This window comes from Danio rerio, chromosome 20 (genome assembly GCF_052040795.2).
Source record: "Danio rerio strain M-AB ecotype USA chromosome 20, GRCz13ab, whole genome shotgun sequence".
Taxonomy (NCBI): domain Eukaryota; kingdom Metazoa; phylum Chordata; class Actinopteri; order Cypriniformes; family Danionidae; genus Danio; species Danio rerio.
The window spans coordinates 47,552,258-47,575,165 of record NC_141040.1 but is presented as its reverse complement, the minus strand read 5'-3'; the positions used below and the strand labels follow the sequence as shown (position 1 = coordinate 47,575,165).

Here is a 22,908-nt window from a genome sequence, read left to right as displayed (position 1 = left end):
ACCATCTTTAGCTGAAGTGAGGATCTCACCTTTTGACCATCCATCATGCTTTGCATGTCCAGAATTCAACCTGAAGAGGTCAAGGTTTTCTGGGAAATTGTTGAATATTAGCAAATACTGAAGAATCCCGAGTGTCCATACTGTCGCTGGCTCAGCATCGTATGTGTTAACACCTTTAAACTCGGGAGGGCAGTACTGTGGTGTGCCTGAAAGAAAGAGATTTTGTTTCCATTAGCACAACATTTAAATTTCCATGCAAAAATGTAAACAATAATATAGATCAGGGTTGCTCAAACGCAGTCCAGGAGGATGTGTGTCCTGCAGTTTAGCTCCAGCCCCACTTAGACACACCTGAACAAGCTAATCAAGCTCTTACTAAGTACACTAGTCATTTTCTGTCAGGTGTGTTGAATCAAGTTGGAGCTAAACTCTGTAGGCCACCGGCCCTCTAGCACTGAGCTTTGACACCCATGGTATAGTTAAACAAGAGTGAATGTTTCAAGAGTCTTATGTGAATGACCCTTGAATGATCAGCTCCTTATAGCTTTGAGAGATTTACTTACCCCAAAACTCTGTGTAACCGTTCTCATTAAAGAGGGCACCGCACCCAAAGTCAGTCAGTTTGACTTCTAAGGTCTCTGGGTTGATCAGCAAGTTCTCCAGCTTAATATCGCGGTGAAACACTCCACGTTTGAGGCATGTGTCAGCTGCAATTGTTGCCTGGAACATGATTTTCCGTAACACGTCCTCTGCAACAATGCCTTTGTGGTCTTCTAAAAAATTACTTAAGTCCACACAGGGTATGAGCCGCTCTAGGACCATGAAGTAGCAATCAGCTTCCACCTTCCAGTCCAGAAGATCAACAATTTGTTTAACCTTGGGGCCTTTAGTAGCAAGATAGTGCAGAGCGATCTCCTCTGGAAGTAGTCTGTCAAACCCATCCTAGAAGAAAGACAGTTGTTAGGATCATTTGATGGAAAAGTTATTTCCTGTTAAAACTGTTGGTGACGTCTATCATAAAAACCAGTGGGCAGATAATAGAGAGCTAAACAAAGACAGACACATTTTCAAAGGAGAATAACTGACACTTAGCATGTTTCTAAAATATCTGCAAACATATTATGGTATTTTTGTGCTCTAAAAGAGTCAAAAACTTACATACAGCACCTTTAATATGACATGTTTAAAATAGAAACAGTTAATCGGAGCAAAGAGCACAGACTACTTACAACACGGATGTATCGCCTGTCCTTGAAATCTGCAATTTTTACTGCCACTTGAAGACCATCTTGTAAACGGGTCGCTGCGAAAACGGTTCCATAGCCTCCTTTGCCCAGCACAGCCCCGATTTCATAAGACTTTGAGTTGATCTCTGTGAAAAGAGAAAGAAGAGAAGTTAATCAAATGTGAGAATTAGTGACAGTGGAATGAACCAACATCATATAAAACCTTTTTGAATCTTGTCTTCCCTATATGTATGATTATGGTTTTAATAATTTATATATATATATATATATATATATATATATATATATATATATATATATATATATATATATATATATATATATATATATATATCCATCTCTGTTATCAGCTATCCCTGAACAAAATGTGTATTAAAGCCAATTTAAAGAATTAAAGTCATAAAAACACTAATAAAATATGCATGTCTGTTGGGTGAGTAGGGTGTCATGATCGTTAACTTACCAATGATGTGTGTGTCTTTGTTCTTCTGCTCTTCTGGCTGAGGTGGGACAGCGCCCTTTGTCTGACAGGTTGCCCCTTGAGCGACGTCATCTTTACAGCCGGGCTCAGCAGAGACCACATTTGGAGGGTCGTCATGACTACAGCCAGGCTCAGCAGAGACCACATTTGGAGGGGGGTCATCACCGCAGCCGGACTCAGCGGACAGAAAATCTGTAGAGGTGTCATCACCACAGCCGGACTCAGCGGACAGAAAATCTGTAGAGGCGTCATCACCACAGCCGGACTCAGCAGAGAAGAAGCTGCTGTAGGAGCTGGCTGTGAGCTCAATACTACAGTTGAATCCGGCTGAGTAAATCTCTTGAGGAACATTATCACTACTTCTGGAGGAGCTGGCTGAGTCCTCACTGTGACCATCGACAGACTCTACCAGTGATTGTTCTTCACCGTGAACACTGTCAGGCTCTACCAGGGATGGTTCTTCACCGTGAACACTGTCAGGCTCTACCAGTGATGGTTCTTCACCGTGAACACTGTCAGGCTCTACCAGTGATGGATCTTCACCGTGAACACTGTCAGACTCTACCAGTGATGGTTCTTTACTCTGACCATCAACAGGTTCCTCCAGTGACGGTTCCTCAGTCTGAACATTGATCTGTTCCTCCAGATGAAAAGATAATTCTTCACACCAGTCACCGATTTCTCGACCTGAAGGAAGGAATAATGTGAAACAAAAGATTTTAGTTTTACTTAAATTATATTTATCCAGAGTTTATTATTTATATAAACAAATTGGTCATTAAATTAAAGAGGTCACACAATGAAATTACTGTTCATAATCAAATTCACTTTAATTAATGATTTGTTTTGTATAAATACATGTCAATATGAACTTATAGCTGTTATAGTTTGTATCATATAACAATAAATAAAATAACCCTAAGCTTGGCAAAAACAACTAAAAACTATGAGAAAAGTTTTCATGTTTTCCACTACAAAAAACATTAAAACATTAAATATCAGCAATTGTTATCCATTAAAACCACTGCATTGTGTTTTAGGACATATTCCTGAAGGATTTAGTGGTTTAGGATTACAAATTACAAGCAGAGACAAGTGATTAAACAGGGGTGTCGAACTAAAATCACTAAAATTTTGTGGGTTTTAATATTTTATTTGTTGATTTTTGTATGGCAGTAAACAATATTTCTGTTCATTTTCATAACAAATTATAATGTTTAGGTGGAATCTTAGAGCTCCTTCATCCTCCATAGAGAGCAAGGGTCCAGACTCATTCAAAGGCCAGAAAGATACCAAAAACATCCCAAAAAAAAAAAAAAACAGAGGAAGCCACGCTCAGGCATCCAGGAGTTTTATCGGTCCAAAGTGCTTGTGAACGCATGTAACACTGAAGAGAATAAACTGTTGTAAGTATTATCGTAGCTTGATAATATACCGATTGAACCACTGTTGCCATTTGGTCTGTTTGAGGAAGTTTTGTGGTATTTTTATGTACTTTGAGGAAGTCGGGAACCTTGCTGTATATGCAGGATGAGAGAGCTTTCAGAAACAACTTCATTTGTGTTCAGAAGATGAAAGAAGGTCTCAGGGGTTTGGAGTGACATAAGGGTGAGTAATTAATTACAGAATTTGCATTTTTGGGTGAACAAACCCTTCCATCTTGAAGCAGAGAAAATGATTTTGTCTTTACAGATTACGAATGCATAATGGAAAACTTTATGCAGAAGCAAAAATACTTTACTCAGTTTCTGTCTTGTTTCTAGTCCAAATATCAAAACATGAAATAAAGAAGCATTTTCTTGACAAGTAAAAATACAGTGTTGTTTTCAGAAATATGTGAAAATAAACTGAGTTTTCCTAAAAGCAAGCTAAATAATCTGCCAGAGGGGAAGGCAAATGTATTTCTTCATTGGCAGATAATTTTGCTTGTTTTAAGAGGGGAAAATAACTTTATTTTGACTCAATATTTATGAAAACCAGACAATATTCTTGCTTGTCTAGAAAAAAAGATTCTTGATTTAAAAATTTTATATTTGGACTAGAAACAAAACAAGAGCTATTATTTTATATTATTGTTGACACCATATTAGACACGTTTGTGTGAGCAGTTTTCATCAGGCCTGTATTATTATTCACTTTGTTTTTGTAAATAATGTTTTACAGTAAGGTCTAATAAGTGTAGAGCGCTACAAAGACTCCAGTATACATAATGAGCAACATGTTCTTATAACACAAAACATTATTTACCATCACTGGTGGCCACGGGGGGTACCGTAACCAGTCCTTGACGGTCGAAGCTTTCATCTTGACCTGAGACGGTGGAATTGATGGATCTTTCTCTCAGGAAGAGAGCAATTACTCCGAGTACGGTAAATAACATTTTTGGGTTAATTTCCGTACACTTAAATATGAGAAATGTTAAATAAACCTACAATAAATACTGAAATTCACAAAGTAAAGCTCGTTTGTCAGAGTAAGCCTTAATAAATCGTACGCTATCAGTTGACAATGTACGAAAAGCAAATTATTCAAAGCGAACTTTGTACAACTCAACTAAACACTTGTCAAGTAAGAGTAATTGCGAATGTGGAATGTAAGAGGTGTCTCTCGTAAGAATTCGAATGTGTTCCAGCGTTTCCCAGCCAACTGATACGTGATTGGTCAGTTTTGCACTGTGTATCTTTAATCTTCTCTAGTTAGCGGTTGTGTGTTTCCTTCACGGGTGTTTTTTGGAGCAAAATAAACTGATTTTTCAGGAAATCTTTGTTTGACTGTTTCCTGTTTGATGAATCATGACTGGTCGTTTGGTGAACTCGAGATTCGTTTTTTAATCATGGTTGATTAAAAACATTTACAGGTAAGATTTGTCTTAGCATTTATTTTGTTCTTCAAATGTAAGTTGTTGGCGATAAGCGCTTGTATACACATTAAACACAATATATTATAGTGTATATTATATCAGATTACTAGATATACACTATGACTCAATTTACTCAGCAAAATACAGAAGTTATGTACGTTAACAATGAATTTAATAAAATGGCGTCATGTCTTACTGGGTGAACAATCTGATTCATTCAATAAACTAATCAGTTTATGACGGAATAATAATATAAAAAAACACTAGTCATGTCAAAAACTGTTCACCTATTCACTTTTACTAATCTCTCCACCAGCAGTTATGCAGTAAGAATGTGTGTGTGTGTGTGTGTGTATATATATATATATATATATATATATATATATATATATATATATATATATATATATATAATGCAATTTAAACACCAATTGTTTTCTTTTATTTGATTGTATTTATTAACAGTATTATGAAAATAACCAACGTTATTAATGAAGTGTTTTGAATTATGTAAACATTATATCTGTGTGGTTTTGGTCAGTGTCCTGCATTCAGTCAGTGTCCTGGACTATCACTTTCTCATGTTGGATTTTAAGAAATGGCACTTAAAAATGCTCTCAAAATTCAAAATACACTTAAAAAATTTTTGAAAAAAATGATAAAAAAAAAACTGGTCAAAAAATGCACTGATCTTGTAAGAGTGTCTATCTCTGCACATATCTGAGTGTCTATTAAACATTGCTGTTCTTGGTTTAATAGGATGCAGAGGAAATATACACAGAGAATGTGAAGCGACAGAAAGAAGAACAAACCTCCAAGCACCACAAGTATGTAGAAAGCAGATTATTGCATGTTTGTTGAGAATTGTTTCTGAATATTCATTACAGGGATCATGATATGAATTAAAGACATGGATTTATATTAATATGTTCTTAGATATTCTCAATAAAAAGGGTTTTACAAATGTACAGTGTCCAGCATAAATGAGTATAGTGTGTCCCTTTGAAAACTAAGTTTTTTTTTTAAATAAAATTTCTCATAATCGACAGTCTGTATTACTAACTTTTATTAAACAGTCAACATTTAAAGCAGTTAAAGAGTATGTTCATTACATTTTTATGATGATAAAATCATATATTTAATTTTAGTGAAATATATACATACTGTTTTTTTTTTTTACCAAATTTCTGTTTAACGTAGAGATTTTTACAACACATTTCTAAACATAATAGTTTTACTTACTCATTTCTAATAACTGATTTCTTTTATCTTTGCCATGAGGACAGTAAATAATATTTGACTAGACATTTTTCAAGACACTTCTATACAGCTTAAAGTGACATTTAACTAGGTTAGTTAGACAAGTTAGGGTAATTAGGCAAGTCATTGTACATACACTGGCCACTTTATTAGGTACACTTTACTAGTACCAGGTTTATCCCCCTTTTGCCTTCAGAACTGCCTAAATCCTTCATGGCATAGATTCAACAATGTTTCGACATATTAAGGTTTGACATGTTGTGCGTTCAGAGATGCTCTTCTGCAGACCTCTGCTTTAAAGAGTGGTTATTTGAGTTCTATCAACTCAAACCAGTCTGGCCATTCTCCTCTGACCTCTGGCATCAACAAGGCATTTGCGCCCACAGAACTGCCGCTCACTGTATATTTTCTCTCTTTCAGACCAATCTCTGTAAACCCTAAGAGATGCTTGTGCATAAAAATCTCAAAAGATCAGCAGTTTCTAAAATACTCACTTAAAAAGTTTTGAAAAAAATTATGGAATGAGAATTCAAACTGGTCAAAAAATGCACTGAACTTGTGAGAGTAGCACCACCAGTGTCTATCTCTGCACATGTCTGAGTGTCTGTAAATCATTATAATAATATTAAACATGGCTGTTCTTGGTTTAATAGGATGCAGAGGAAATATACACAGAAAATGTAAAGCGACAGAAGAACAAACCTCCAAGCACCACAAGTATGTAAAGAGCAGATTATTGGATGTTTGTTGAGAATTGTTTCTAAATATTCATTACAGGGATCATGATATGTATTAAAGGCATGGATTTATATTAATATTTTCTTAGATATTCACGTTAAAAAGGGGTTTTACAAATGTACAGTGTCCAGCATAAATGAGTATAGTGTGTCCCTTTGAAAACTAAAGTTTTTTTTAAATAAATCATCTCATAATCGACAATCTGTATTGCAATAACTTTACTAACTTCTATTAAACAGTCAACATTTAAAGCAGTTAAAGAGTATGCTCCTAACATTTTTATGATGATAAAATCATATATTTAATTTTGGTGAGATATACATACTGGTTGTTCTTTTGTCTGTTGTACCTTTAGTTTGTAAATCGTATTTTGGCATCTTTAACCCACGGCAAAGTGTGCATGCATAGCTGAGATTACAACTGTCTGAATACTCATGCGCAGCTGAGATTGTCTAAGATTGTATCTCATCTGCATCCAGGCTCTGTTGGTCCTGAGTAAGAGAGATGTTAACAGTAACACTGCAAACACCCAAAGACTGGAATAATTATTCAAAAAACAAATTCACTTAAAAGATTAATTTACACAGAAAACAGCCATTGTAAAAATAAAAATATATTTGGCAATTCACCTGTTTTTATTGTATTTTTGACCTAATAAACGCTGCCTTATGGTGAGCAGAAAATACTTTTCCCTCAGAAACATTAAACAAAATATGAATGTCTCCAAAATTTTGACCAGCAGTGTAACATGTAAACCATTATCTTATTTATATAATTCATTCATATATGCAAGGAAAGGCTTTATAGCAACAGGTTGAAATTCTGTCACATAAAAAAATGTAAAACAATGAAAACACAAAAAATGTATCTAAAAAATTATTGTTTTAATGTCTGACTTCTGTAATTTATAACGAAGACCAAGAATATATATTATCTGGTAAGAATCCAAGCATGTTTAATAGATGTTACACAATTCCCCATAAATCTTTATTTAATAGTTTTGATAACTGTCATAAGAAAATCTGTGTACATGCCACATTTTTATCTCTGTCATTCAGAAATTTAACAACCAAATTATTGTGTAATACAGTGAGGATGCACTGGAATATTTTTACCCACAGCTTTGCTTCTATTACAGTATTTGTGTAAACAGTAATAGCCACTGCAATAAAGCAGACATATTGAAAGAGGACCTATTAAATGCCCCTTTTTACAAGATGTAAGTCTCTGGTGTCCCCTGTAATGGATGGGACACCAGACAATGGAGTTGAGGATCCACACCCAGTTTAATAAACAGATTAGTCAGACAAGCAACGGTCAAAACAGGGGCAAACACAAGCATACATGTAATCCAAAATACAGAAAAAAACAGGCGAATGGTCAGGACAGGCGGCGAAAACAACGGAAACAAAACATTGTAAAAGGTCAAAAACACGATTAGACAAGACAAGGAAAAGCTTTGTAAAGTTACAGACTAGCAAGACTCAGCAAAGAAGTGTGTGTGTGTGTATGCGCTGTGTTTATAGTCCTGGTACTCCATGAGAATGATCTTCACCTGTTTGTGTGGGTGTATCAGACCAGATAGTTCACAGCTGTAGCAGGAGTTGATTGCCACAAAGCATCCTGGTAATTGTAGTTCATGTGATTCCAGATGTGTAGTTCTCAAGCTATGCATAGATCGCCTGTGATCATGACATCTCCAGAGTGTGTATGTAAAGTTTCAGCTCAGAATACTCCACAAATAATGTTTTATAATTCTTTGAAACAGCCCCCTTTAGGCTTTGATTCTAATTGTGCCATTTTGGTGACTGTCGGTTTTAATTGAAATGCTTGTGCCTTTAAAAAGAGGGTGGAGCTACAAATGCCTATGTGTCAGCATAGTGGCTGATTCAAAACTCTAATGGCGGATGGCTGCTTCTCACTTACGTCTGTCTATGCTTATGAGGAAGAGATTGTCACTAATGGGTGGGGCTTTTCCCAGTCTGATGCCACCTACAAAGGTAGAAGTGTTTCTGTTTTTATCAAGTGTGATTATAAAAAATTGAATGAATTATTTTTTACCATTAGAGGCTCGCTATATTCACAGACTGCTGCCACAAAACAGTGTTTAAACCCCTTATAAAGTGATTTTTGTATAATATGTGCCATTTAAAACGTGAAACTTAAAGAGACTAGAAGAAAAAGAATAAACAGACTAATCTAAAATTATATCTTGCTTCCTTCCTTGAATAAAAACCTCGTAATGACTCAATTGGACTATCTATATGAGCTTCTCAGGAAGATCCATTCCTGCGTGCCCTTTAGACTTAGCTGATAAAAGCTGTAAACGTTGTCTTGTATGGAAATCATAATGCATGTGCAGATTTTTATGTCAGATAAAAGCAGTTCTATTCTATCTTGTTTTGTTAGTGAAGTGGCGTTGAGGGAAAGATTATATAGTATAATAATATGATTATTATATCGTTTCTTTCTTTACAATGTCATTTGCGATCACATTTTATTATCTGGATCTGAATTTACGATTGTCATCATGTAGATTTGGCTTGTGATGCAGTACTGAACTTTGATTCATCACGGAAACATACATAGTCACCAGTAATTTAATTCAAAATCACGCTTTATGAGAACAAAAACATGTTTATTTACTTCATATGTACAACAGTTTTAAAATGAGTCATGCAAGCTTACTTTATAAACATTTTACAGGTCTATATGTCTATGTAATTTAAAAGTGCAAAAGTGTTAACCAGACATATTTAACATATTCATTCTGTTTGTTACTTACTGTGATTGACACAACAAACATATTCAACCCAGGCTCATTCTATTCCACTATATACAGTTTTGGAGAGCACCAAATACTTCCCAGGAGCAACTTTTTTTTTTTTTTTTTTAGTTTTTGTTGTCGCATATCCACCTCTCAGAGATCTCAGATTTCTCTCGCGAGTGTCATTCGCACCTGCTGTTACGTAAATCCACCAGAGGACGCTGTCGAATGACCGAATGATAGACTGACTTATCGACTGACCCACCCTCCTCCTTTCCTAAACCTAACCAATAGTGTTTCAAGCCAACCCACAGTTTTCAAAAGCAATCCAGAAATCGAAAAACCTCCAGCTGATTTTTACCATGTTTTCTGATTTACCACATACTTACCCTGTTATTTATTGTTTTGTTTTTTTTTTGGCTTCTGTTTTTGTCTTAGCTGCTTTCTGGACCCGTTCTTCTCTGGACTTAAACCCCTGACATCTTGGTCAACTCCTCCCTGTGTCTCAAGTCTGCCAACATACGGGGTGAGCTACTGGACAAACTGGTAACAGCAGGAAAGCTGTAAGCGGTCAGGTAAGCGGTCAGCTGGTAAGCGAGAGAAGTAATGGCGTCATATCGCCCCGCAGCATTTGTTTTATAGACGAAATGCAGCCATAGGTACTTCTGGCTACATAATCCGTGATCTCCAGAAATGTATATAGAGCTACATTTTCAGAATGAGCCTATGTCAAACATATTCAAAGAAATATTAATACACTGATAAGATTTATAGAAAGATACTCTATGAAAACAGGAATCTTTTTCAATACTGTAAACATGCTGTAAAAATAATTTCTGAAAGACAACAACAAAAACAATCTATATTTTACAAATAAAGACACAGTTGAATTATTAGCCCCCCCCCGAATGATTTTTTTACCCAATTTCTGTTTAACGAAGAGATTTTTCAACACATTTCTAAACAAAATAGTTTTAATAACTCATTTCTAATAACTGATCTCTTTTATCTTTGCCATGATGACAGTGCATAATATTTTACCAGATATTTTTCAAGACACTTCTATACAGCTTAAAGTGACATTAGCTAGCTGCCTAATTAACTAGGTTAATTAGGCAAGTTAGGGTAATTAGGCAATTCATTGTGCAGTACATACACTGGCCACTTTATTAGGTACACCTTACTAGCACCAGTTTGATCCCTATTTTGCCTTTAGAACTGCATTAATCCTTCATGGCATAGATTCAACAATGTTTCGACTTATTAAGGTTCGACATGTTGTGCATTCAGAGATGCTCTTCTGCAGACCTCTGCTGTAAAGAGTGGTTATTTGAGTTCTATCAACTCAAACCAGTCTGTCCATTCTACTCTGACCTCTGGCTTCAACAAGGCATTTATGCCCACAGAACTGCTGCTGACTGGATATTTACTTACTTTCGGACCATTCTCTGTAAACCCTAGAGATGGTTGTGCATGAAAATCGCAATAGATCAGCAGTTTCTGAAATACTCAGTCCAGCTTGTCTACTACAGTCCACCCCGACACTAACAAACATGCCACATTCAAAGTCACTTAAATCACCTTTCTTGCCCATTCTGATGCACTGTTTGAACTGCAGCTGATGGTCTTGACCATGGCTGCGTCTGAAACCGCCTGCTACTCAGTAGGTACTGCATTTAAATTAAAACGTACTACTCTGCCATTACAAAAGTTTGTTCTATACTGTATGAATGTGAAAAGTATGAATGGAATTCGGACGTACTACATCTGCCATTTTATCATGGTCACGTGACCTACCTGCGTCAGTTGCATCGCTTCACTTCCATTCATGAATTATCTCGCGGGGCATTGTGGGATAGCGCAGCGTGCATGTGATGCGCACTCCAGAATCTCGCCGGAAATAGTAAATCATCCGGTTACTTCTCGCTTACTATTTTTCCAATACTATGAATTTGGACATACTACTCTGCTCGCATACTGATTTTAGCGTACTATATAGTATGGAAGTATGCGGTTTCGGACGCAGCCCATGTGTACATGCCCAAATGCATTGAGTTGCTGCCATGTAATTGGCTGATTAGAAATTAGCATTAAAGAGCAGTTGGACAGGTGCACCTAATAAAGTGGCTGGTGACTGTGTAATGATGGTTTGTTCTGTAAACAAACGAAAAGAATATATTGCTTAAGGGGGCTAATAATGTTGACCTTAAAATGTTTTTTAAAAAATTGAAAACTGCTTTTATTCTAGCCGAAAAAAAAACAAAAAAGAGAAAAAACATCGTCGAACATATTGTGAAAAATTCCTTGCAGTTAAACGTTATTTGGAAAATATTTCAAAAAGAAAAAAAAATCCGAGGAGGGCTAATTATTTTGACTTCAGCTGTATATACTGAGGCAGAAATATCATCTAGAAATATATTTACAGTTGCGTCTGGGAAATAATATTGTCTTCTTTGTCGTCTTTCAGCTTGGGCTTGATTGGTTTGAGGAAGTCCTCAGTAACTTGTGGAGTCGGATGCTTGTACTCGTTGTACTCCACGTAAAGGTAAGTTACCATAGTAAGAGCCAGAACTGCCAAAGCTATGTAGATCTTGGTGGACAGGCAGATGAATGTGCTGTAAGCAAATGCTATGACGAAACCCAGTGACTCCCACATGCGATAGTTGGCGAAAGCTGCTTCTTTATTCTTAGCAAAGAGGATGCCATAAAGTGCTGCAATGAAGTAAAATACAGAACAGTAAATAAAAGAAACATTTGGTGATGCTAATGTAATGCAATGGTGATCTATCTATCTATCTATCTATCTATCTATCTATCTATCTATCTATCTATCTATCTATCTATCTATCTATCTATCTATCTATCTATCTATCTATCTATCTATCTATCTATCTATGTCTGTCTGTCTGTCTTTCTGTTAGTTCATCCATCCATCCATCCATACATCCATCCATCCATCCATCTATCCATTCATCCATTCATCTATGCCTTATATATCAACACAGCAATGACAATTCACTTTCATCAGATTAGATTTATCAGACTCTTTATCAGACTTTAAACCAAAACTATCCATTTTATATTGGTTATTATAGCTTGACCTTATAGTTGCACTCAGATCGAGCCCCTCACCATTGGTTTGTGTTTGCCACACAGCGTCTGCCATTCCCCAGAGGGCCGGAAACACGAAGAAGATGGCCAGCTGGTCTGGATGAGGCTTCCAGTACAAAAGACCCAGAAAAGAGCCCAGGTTTATTGCTGCAGCTGTAAAAGTGGAGAAAAAAAGAATGAGCATAAATTCTAGCAAACAACAAAATTTTACATTTTATTATACAGTTGAAGTCAGAATTATTAGCCATTTTGATTAGCCACTCCTTTCTAATAATGGATTTTATAATAATTTGATTTTATCTTTGCCATGATGACAGGACATAATTTTACTAGATGTTTTTCAAGATTCTAGTATTGAGCTTAATGTAGTTAAAGGCTTAACTAGAGTAATTAGGCTAGTTAGGGTAATTAAGCAACTCATTGGGCTCTATTTTGTCGATCCACAAGCAAAGTGCAAAGCACACCCTAACACATTAAGAGCGAGCCAGAATCCATTTTTACTATTTTAAGGACGGAAAAATCCGCTTTGTGCATGGTCTGAAAGGGTAATGCTTATTTTCTTAATTAGTTAAAGGTGTGTTTTGAGAATAAACCAATCGGAGTCTGATGAACAATGATAACGAAGAGTGTTCGAAAAACTGCAAGTTATATCCTAAAACACATGCTATGACCCATATGGTCTAAAACCTGACAGGTGGGCAAATCTAAGCTTGATTTTAATAAAACAAATATAAATATGCATATAATAAATAATACTACTAATAATAATAACATTATACAAAAGCAAATTGTTATGAATAAACTGAAAAAGCCCCCGAGATGAAGAAGGCATGAAATTATCTGGTTTTTATATTTTTTTAGGCTAGAAATAATATGTTTAGTAATATTTTAATCATATATATATATATATATATATATATATATATATATATATATATATATATATATATATATATATATATATATATATATAGTTGAAGTCAGAATTATTAGCCCCCCTAAATTATTAGAACCGCTTGTTTATTTTTTCCCCAACTTCTGTTTAACGGAGAACAGATTTCTTCAACGCATTTCTAAACATAATAGTTTTAATAACTCATTTCTAATAACTGATTGATTTTATCTTTACCATGATGACTGTAAATAATATTTGACTAGATATTTTTCAAGACACTTCTATACAGCTTAAAGTGACATTTAAAGGCTTAACTAGGTTAATTAAGTTAACTAGGCAGGTTAGGGTAATTAGGCAAGTTATTATATAACAGTGGTTTGTTCTGTAGATTATTGAGAAAAAATATAGCTTAAAGGGGCTAATAATTTTGTCCCTAAAATGGTTCATAAAAAATTCAAAACTGCTTTTATTCTAGCCGAAATAAAACAAATAAGACTTTCTCAAGAAGAAAAAATATTATCAGACATACTGTGAAAATTTCCGTGCTCTGTTAAACATCATTTGGAAAATATTTAAAAACTAAGAAAAAAAATTGAAGGGGGCTAATAATTCTGACTTCAACTGTATATGTATAAATATTTAAAATATTACTATATATATAATTATAATATTTATAATATAAATATTATAATTATATATAATAATATCCTATATATAACCTTAATATTTTAATTGCTTTACATCTTGTGTGTATTAAGCAGTGTGTAAGCGAGGCTCACAACTAGCGTGGTCTGCGAATTATTATTATTATTCTCAAAATATCAACGCACCAGCAATGCGCCTCAACACGCCTCCATTTTTAGATCAGAACGCCTATGGGCGCACATATGAGTGCAAATGCATTTGCTATTTAAACAGCGTGGCGCAAAACATCAAAACAACTCTTGCGCCAAGCTGAAACTAGCAAACAACAATTGCATCACGCCTTGCGCAACATTGCGCCAGGTGTATGATAGGGCCCATTGTATAAAAGTGGTTTGTTCTGTAGACAGTCTGAAAAAAAACCTTAAGAGGGCTAATCATTTTGACCTTAAAATTATTTTTAAAAAAATGTAAAAACTACTTTTATTGTAGCCAAAATAAAACAAATAAGACTTTCTCCGTTGGAAAAAAATATTATATGAGATACTGTAAAACATTCCTTGCTCTGTTAAACATCGTTTGGAAAATATTTGAAAAATACTGGCTAATCATTTTGACTTCAACTGTATGTCAATCAGTCCTTGCATTACCCAAGCAGAAGAGGGCAATTCTTCCAGTGTACTGAGCCAGTCTCCCAAACGCAAATGAACACAGAGAGTTTGAAGCTGCGAAGCAGATCATCACGAAACCAACGTTATGTATTCCTAACGCACAAGTCACGTAGTTCTGCAGAGGGAAGAGGATCACAAACACATTCAAGTTATATTTCATTGGGATGGGTTAGTTTACATGCACCCCTCACTGTAAAAACATGTCTGAATTAAGGGTTTTAAATTGCATTATGGGACCTTGATCTTTCCTCCAACACCTATTGTGGTTAAAAAGTGACTTTTATTGAGATGTGTAACAGTTTGAAGTAATACAATTAGGGGAACAGAGCTGTTCTGTGAAATATTATTCTTTTTTAAATATTTCTCAAGTGATATTTAATGGAGCAAGGAAATTTTCTCAGAAGTCTTATTTGTTTTATTTCCGCTGGAATAAAAACAATTTTTAATTTTTAAAATCATTTTAAGGTCAATATTATTAGCCTCCTTAAGCTATATTTTTTCAATTGTCTACAGAACAAACCATCATTATACAATAACTTGTCTAATTACACAAACTAATTGACCTTGTTAAGCCTTTAAATGTCACTTTAAGCTGAATACTAATAACTTGAAAAATATCTAGTCAAATATTATTTACTGTCATCATGGCAAAGATAAAATAAATCAGTTGTTAGAAATGAGTTATTAAAACTATTATGTTTGGAAATGTGTTGAAAAATCTGCTCTCCTTTAAACAAAAAATTGGGGAAAAAATATAGAGTAGGCTAATAATTTTGACTTCAACTGTATCGTCCTGGCTTGTTTATTAAAATACTGTACAAAAATCTGGTCATAAACAGTCAGTAGCTTACTTTCTTTTTTATTTTACCCACTTAATTCTCTCTATATTATTTTGTATACAATATTTTGTTTCAAACTACTAAAATTAAACATTTGTATTTTTAACACCAGAAGTCGACAGAGCAGAGATCAAGCTCCCATAATGCAATTCATAACCATAAATAAACAGAGCAAAACCTGTGAATAACAAAATAGTACACAGAACCTGTTAACAAACGAATACAAATTATAGTGCAGTCTGTATTTTACCTTTGTGTATTCACCAGAAAGAAAACTTTGCTCAAATCCACTGTACATGGTCAACGGGATGAGCAGCAACAATCTGGGGTCTCTCAGGAGCTTGAAGGTGGCCAGAAAGGTGTCCCAAAAGGATTTGTTGCCCTTAGTGCTGCGAAACTCTTTAGCCTCATCTCGATCTATATTGTCCAGGAACACCGCCACGAAAATAATGGCCAGAAGCCCCACACCTGAATGGAGCAAGACACACTTAGTTAGCAGTGTTGGTGAGTAGCTAGCTACAAATAGCTTATCTACTTGCTTAGCTGCATTTTTCAAAAGCTTGATAGTAACTCAGTTAGCTTTCCCGCTAACTACACAGTTTTTGTATTTTGTAATTTGTAAGTGTTTTCCATTTATTATGGTTTGTGAAATTACATTATGGGAGCTTGATTTCTGCTCTGTCGACTTTTGATGTTGAACATTCAACTCTACAGTTTAACAAAGTGATTTTATTGACATAGTTTGAAATACTGTAATGTATACGAAATTATGTATGTATCAGTATATAAATGTACTGGCAGTTTGTTACAAGGTTTTTGTAGCATAAAATACAACACCAACCCAGACTATAAATCACTTTAAACTGTTACAAATGTTAATAAAAGTCACTTTTTCAAACTTTTTGAGGTTATAAGTAGTTGGAAGAAAGATCCAAGTCCCATAATGCAATTCAAAAACATAAACACACTAATAACATGAATCACAAGATACAACTGCTAAATCACAGATATTCTCTAGTGTAGCTATTTTTACAGCAAGTAGCAAAGTAGCTAGACAAAAGATGATGTACATTTACTAAACATTCACTGATCTGAAGTATTCTCCTACAAACACAGTATTTGGCTGTTTTCTGCAGCCATCTATTGGTACATCTTACATGTAATTATTTAATTTATTTTTGTTAATTTGTAAATAATGTTTATCAAGTAACAACAGTTAAAATTCAATCCATAAAATATTCAGTAAACAGTTGACAATTAACCTAAAGTAAGAACATTGTGTTAGGGCTTTAGTAAACTTTACTACCAAAATGTGTCACTTTTAAGTTTTATTCATTCAGTCATTTTCCTTTGGCTTAGTCTCTTATTTCTCTGAGGTTACCACAGCAGAATGAACCGCCAACTTTTACACCCTTACACTCTCACATTTACACACTACGGCCAATTTAGTTAACCTAATTCACTTATACCGCATGTGTTTGGACTGTGGGGGAAACTGGAGCACCTGGAGGAAAGCTGCATTAACACAGGGAGAACATGCAAACTCCACATAGAAATGTCAACTGGCCCAGCCAGGACTCGAACCTGCGACCTTATTGCTGTGAGGCAATAGTGCTAACGTCTGAGCCACCGTGTCACGCAAGTTTTACTATTTAAATTATTACATTTAAAATGAAATCCAGAATAATATAAATAAAAAGGATTTGTTGCCCTTAGTGCTGCGAAACTCTTTAGCCTGATCTCGATCTATATTGTCCAGAAACACCGCCACGAAAATAATGGCCAGAAGCCCCACACCTGAACGAAGCAAGACACGCTTGGTTAGCAGTGTTGCAGCTAGCTACAAATAGCTTATCTACTAGCTTAGGTGCATTTTCTCAGGGGTTACCACAGCAAAATGAACCGCCAAGTTTTCCAGCATGTGTTTTAGCACAGCGAAAGCCCTTCCGAACTCCACATAGAAATGTCAACTGGGCCAGCCAGGACTCGAACCTGCGACCTTTTTGCTGTGAGGCAACAGTGCTAACCTCTGAGCCACCGTGTCACGCAAGTTTTACTATTTAAATTATTATATTTAAAATGAAATCCAGAATAATATAAATTAAAACCACAGAACTTGTAATAAATAAATGAAATAATTTACTTATTTTAGTAAACCCTAAAGTGTTTTGGATAAAAATATGATTACAGATATTGTTTCTACCTACCGATGTAACAGCCTAGTAGTGTATCGACAAGGTGTTTTGATGGACGTGTCGAGTTTCCAATGACAGTGAAATTGTCCAGGCATGTTGACACACCGCAGAACTCCAGGTTCTCCTTGGGGACTTCAACTAATGATACATAAACAATCAATGCATATACAATTACCAAAAAAAGTACATTATCAGTGTTTTAATTGAGCTGTACCTATATTTTGGTCCTGGCCAAATATCAGAGATGACATGAGGTTTCCCCATACTCCAGAAGACTGAAAGATGAAGAAAAAGATTCCAAAATATTGGTTGATGAGATCCTGGCCTTTTTTGTTGTGTTTCTGGCCTTGCCTGTTTCCACTTATTGTAAGATAAGTGCATTTTGCAGACCACAGCGGTGAACCTCCCATTCCCAGGATGGCAGAGGTGGACATCAGACTTGCCCTGCAGACAAAAAAATAATAATAATTTAATTTAGAAAGGTACTGAAATGCATTGCGGGTGACACAAAATCACATAACTTTTTCATGCGCATACTAGAATTAGTTCGGTAAAAGTGTTTCCATCGTAGTTTATGCACATTTTTTTATCAACACACTAAAATCCTACTCAGTTATGCACACATTTTGAATATATGCATAAAAAATTGTTAAAGGAAATGCCAAGATGCGCACACATTTTTTTAAATGTGCAAAAAAAGCATGCATAACCGAGTAGAATAAAATTTTTATTCTATAATAAAATGTAAATAAATAGCTGCATGGAAACATAGATATTGACTTGCATTATATGAATCATCAAGACCACAGATTCAGTAAAAAAAATCTTCTTTAACTTGTTAGGCAGCACCCACTTTGGATTTTAGGAACCATTGGAAAGCTTGTGGTCCATCTAGCCAGTTTAATACTAAAAAAATATAAAAAGTTTTACAGGCCAGTGGGTTAGCAAATCAACTGTACATTTTCATTTTTGGAGGAACTATCTCTCTAAATCTGTATTTATGTCTTATGTGACAGCTACTACTTTAGGCTCAGATGTTCAGATGCCAAAAGCAAACAACAAAAATGACTAATATGCAATTTAATATAATTCTTATTATCTTATTGGTTATACACTGTAAACAAAAAGTTAAGACAACACATATTTTGTATGTTGCTTTAACTTATTTTTAATAAGTTAATCAGGTTTCAACTAATTTTTTTAAGTTAAACAATGTTGAACCTAATATTTTAAGTCAATTTCATCGATGTAAGATAACTAGAAAATTTCATTTGATTCAAGTAAAAAAATTAAGGCAGCAAGAATTGTTTTTACAGTGTATCTATGCCTAATCTGAGAGCTCTGGAAGTGATTTATCTTTTCTAAACCGATAATAAAAAACTATTGATGTCTGTTTTAATACAGCACATGCATAAACTGTAGTGGACATCATGATTTTAGAAATTATTTGTGTTCAGAGGACCAGGAGCGTACTTAACCAATAAGCAAGGTAAGCAGCCGCTTAGGGCCCCAGGGAATTAGGCCAGGAGGCATATAATGATCATATATCTAAACTTTCATCATATATTGTAAAATATGTCTATAACCACTAAGATTTTAATGTTATTACTTTTTTTTCTCTGAGTAGTGAAACGTCCGTACTGCAGATGCAAATATTAAAATCACAAATGAGGCTAAATAACTATATAATTTGTGAACAGGTATCACGGTGGCGCAAGGGGTAGCATGATCGCCTCACAGCAAGAAGGTCGCTGGTTTGAGCCTTAGCTTGGTCAGTTGGGATTTCTTTATGGAGTTTGCATGTTCTCCCCGTGTTAATGTGAGTTTTCTCTGGGTGCTCTGGTTTCCCCCACAGTCCAAAGACATTCGGTATAGGTGAATGAGTAGCTAAATTGTCCCTAGTGTTTGTGTGTGAATGAGTGTGTTTGGGTATTTCCCAGTGTTGGGTTGCGGCTGAAAAGGCATTCATTGCGTAAACGTGCTGGATAAGTTGGCGGTTTATTCAGCTGTGGTGACCTCTGATTAATGAAGGGACTAAGCCGAAAAGAAAATGAATGAATGAATGAAGTCATATTTAGTAAACTTGTTTTTTTTTCATTTATTTTTTAAATTATATTTAAGTTTATATTAAAAAGATAAAGGTTCCACTTAAAATATATTTTTAATTTGCATTTTTATAAAAAAAAAAAAAAAAAAGAATCTACAGAGAAAAGAAAAATCTATAGAGAAAGAGAATGTTTCGAGTTTCATTACTAGGGCCCCATACCTGGAATTGCTTAGGGCCCCCAAATCACTAAGTCTGCCCTGGCAAATGACATTTGACTAAACAGTGGAGCAAATTCTTTGACCCAAAAAAAGTATTCAATATTTCACTATTTAAAAAGCAGATTAGAATGGTTTCTGAAGGATCATAATGTGATGCTGAAAATCATCATAATTTTCCCACAATATTACAGTAAGCACATAAGGTAGAGAAATGGCAACGCACCAGCCTGGCGCAAGGTTTCCAAAGGAATACGCCACGTAACAACCCATAGAAACGACAATGGTCCATTTACAGCCCAGATTTTTAATCATAATTGGTGGCAGAAACATCGAGGACAGAATGATGGCTGCATAGATGACACTGAGCGAAATCACACCCATTCCTTCCTCAGCATTGAGACTGCTCTGTAACATACAAAAACTCTACTGTCAGTATAAATAAAACAACTAATCAATACTAATCAGTGAGACACACATTTAGTTAACAATGCAGCAGTTAGTTAACTATACAAATAAGTTATGACTAGTCAGTTGGCATTCCTGTGAATCTGCATGTTGGCGAGGGTTTTCCCCGGGTGCTCTGGTGCTCTTTGGAACATAATCCAAAGACATGCGCTATAGGTCAATTGGGGAGGCTAATTTGGCAGTAATGTATGAGTGTGTGTAAATGTGAGTGTGTATGGGTGTTTTTCAGTACTAGGTTGTGGCTGGAAGAGTATCCACTTTGTAAAACATATGCTGGAATAGCAGGTGGTTCATTCCACTGTGGCGACATTTTTCATTTTTACATAAATATATCTCTTACAGTGAACACTGAAGATTATTTCTTCCATATTTTAACATTTTATTGAAAAAAATATATAAACTTCAAATGTGTGCCTTATTTGTATATAATATGCTTTTGGTGTGTATGAAATCACATTTGTAAATGTCATTTAATACACCAATATTGAATGTCTCGTCTTTTTGGGACAAATAATGAGACATTATAGAGCAAATAAGCATATTTTCAGTCATATTCATTCAATTTTTAGGACCTATAACAGGATGTCTGCAGGGTCTTAAAAAGTCAAGTACAATTTGACTTCATCAACTGATTATCTTTTCGGCTCAGTCCCTTCATTAATCTGGGGTCACCACAGAGGAATAATCCGCCAATTCATCCAGCATATGTTTTACGCAGCAAATGCCCTTTCAACAATAACCTATCACTGGGAAACACCCATACACTCCCATTCCCCAATACACTCCCAATTTAGCTTACCTGATTCACCTAAAGTGCATGTCTTTGGACTGTGGGGGAAACCGGAGCACCTAGACAAAACCCACACCAACACAGAGAGAACATGCAAACTCCACACAGAAATGCCAACTGACCCAGCCGAAGCTCGAACCAGTGACCTTCTTGCTGTGAGGCGACAGTGCTACCCACTGCACCACCACACCGCCCTTTGACTCTTTGTCTTAAAAAGTCTTTCATTCACAGAAATATTGTGTTGTAGGTCTTAAATCATTTTAAACAGGTTTTAATTTCAAAAGTTGTTTAAGTAAAGTTAACAAATCAGGCCAACAACCATCCAATGACCAACAATCTATTAAGATAAGATCTACTTAGATATGTTTAATAGTTTTGATTTCAAAGAGATTTATTTCACAACAGCTGTTAAAAGTTTTATAGCAATTTCTTAAGATTAAATGACCCAAATCAGGAAAAGAAAACTAAAATCTAAAACTAAATTCCTCATAATAGTACCAGCAATATATCCCTTTACATAATCTTTTATTTACACCAAAACAATTTAAGAAGAAAGTGTGAGTGAAAATAATATTCAATCAAAAGCAAACAAATATATATATATATATATATATATATATATATATATATATATATATAATATTGTATAATTTATAATTATATATATATATAATTTGTGTAGTTTTATTTATAATAAATATACTTTTAACAATGTTAAACTTAAAACAAAGAAAACATTATTTTGAAAAAAGTCTGTACAGCTACAGTTTTCTTGTTTTGACACATTAAATGATGTGATTAAGAAATAACTACATTTGGTTTTTCAAATTCCATTGGTCCAATCAAGATATTACAAAAAATCCTCAGTGTTTAGCTCTGTAGAAGTCTAAAATCTCATTCATAATGGTCTTAAATGATCATAAAAAGTCTTAAATTTGACTTGATAAAACCCTGTATAATTCTAATAAATGGTTATTTACCATCATGATGCAAATCATGTAGAAAATTGCCTACATTTAAGAAAAGTCAATTACTTTGTTTACATTTTAAGTTATTAGGCATCACTTTTGTTCAAACAAAAAACAATTACACTACATTTTTAAGGTAACTGATTGCACAAAATGTATATGGGCTGAATTTAAACAAACAAATTAAGTTGATCATTGCTAAATTTTATTAGTTTGTTTAAATTCAGCAACAAGTTAAAACAAGTTAGTTAATCCAATTAATCCTTTTTTTAAGCTTAGTTATTTTGATAAATTGACTAAAGTTGTTGCTTTAAAATGTGTAGGTTGACTTAAAGTGAGTAAATCCACTTTAACTGTTAAATTGACTTATTATAATTATATTCATAGTTTATTTACCTAATAATTTGAGGAAACGGGTTTACTTTGTTGGTTAGGTCCATTGATCACTTTAAAAGCATGTTTACTCATTTTTTAGGTAAAATTTCTATTCTTCAAAACAACACAATTATCTCTGATATATATCATATAATCTGTTACCTGTAAACTTTGCAGCCCTCCATATGCTGTGAATAATAACAAAAATCCAAAAGAAACCACCAAGACATTTTTGGTGTTTCGGCTCATAATTTTTTTCATCGTGAAATCCTGTAAATGCTTCCAAAGGGAGAAATTCCTACTGCAAAACGTGTCAGTTTAAAATAAACCAGATACTAG

General features: G+C 34.6%; 3 protein-coding genes and 1 long non-coding RNA gene across 7 annotated transcripts in view; 1 reads left to right on the top strand and 3 right to left on the bottom strand.

Annotated features, from left to right (window-relative positions):
* pimr138 (Pim proto-oncogene, serine/threonine kinase, related 138) overlaps nt 1-4,437 on the bottom strand; it is a 6,569-nt gene extending 2,132 nt beyond the window's left edge. The window contains exons 1-5 of the mRNA XM_087298845.1: nt 3,976-4,437; nt 1,711-2,415; nt 1,230-1,372; nt 564-942; nt 30-206 (exon numbers count right to left, since the gene is read on the bottom strand). Of these exons, the coding sequence (XP_087154971.1) occupies nt 30-206; nt 564-942; nt 1,230-1,372; nt 1,711-2,415; nt 3,976-4,108 (1,537 nt within the window). The 5' untranslated portion in view covers nt 4,109-4,437. The remainder of the gene's footprint in view (nt 1-29; nt 207-563; nt 943-1,229; nt 1,373-1,710; nt 2,416-3,975) is intronic.
* The window catches only part of LOC147839446 (uncharacterized), a 24,006-nt gene extending 11,403 nt beyond the window's left edge, over nt 1-12,603 (top strand). Inside the window, exons 5-9 of the long non-coding RNA XR_015518994.1 lie at nt 5,348-5,415; nt 6,502-6,565; nt 9,792-9,928; nt 11,821-11,898; nt 12,510-12,603. This is a non-coding gene — a long non-coding RNA (uncharacterized LOC147839446). The remainder of the gene's footprint in view (nt 1-5,347; nt 5,416-6,501; nt 6,566-9,791; nt 9,929-11,820; nt 11,899-12,509) is intronic.
* efr3bb (EFR3 homolog Bb (S. cerevisiae)) overlaps nt 1-22,908 on the bottom strand; it is a 1,037,141-nt gene that overhangs the window by 529,540 nt on the left and 484,693 nt on the right. The gene's annotated exons all lie outside the window — the stretch shown is intronic.
* On the bottom strand, nt 9,186-22,908 carry unc93a (unc-93 homolog A). Of its 4 annotated transcripts, XR_015517715.1 has the most exons (10): nt 22,732-22,908; nt 20,195-20,376; nt 17,921-18,150; nt 17,719-17,844; nt 15,762-15,979; nt 14,652-14,787; nt 12,486-12,617; nt 11,416-12,065; nt 10,728-10,938; nt 9,186-10,663 (listed from the first exon to the last, which is right to left on the bottom strand). XR_015517715.1 is itself a non-coding variant. In XM_087297234.1 (8 exons), exons 1-8 carry the CDS (start codon nt 22,828-22,830, stop codon nt 11,773-11,775), a joined length of 1,416 nt encoding a protein of 471 aa, XP_087153360.1. In that variant the 5' UTR covers nt 22,831-22,908; the 3' UTR covers nt 9,757-11,772.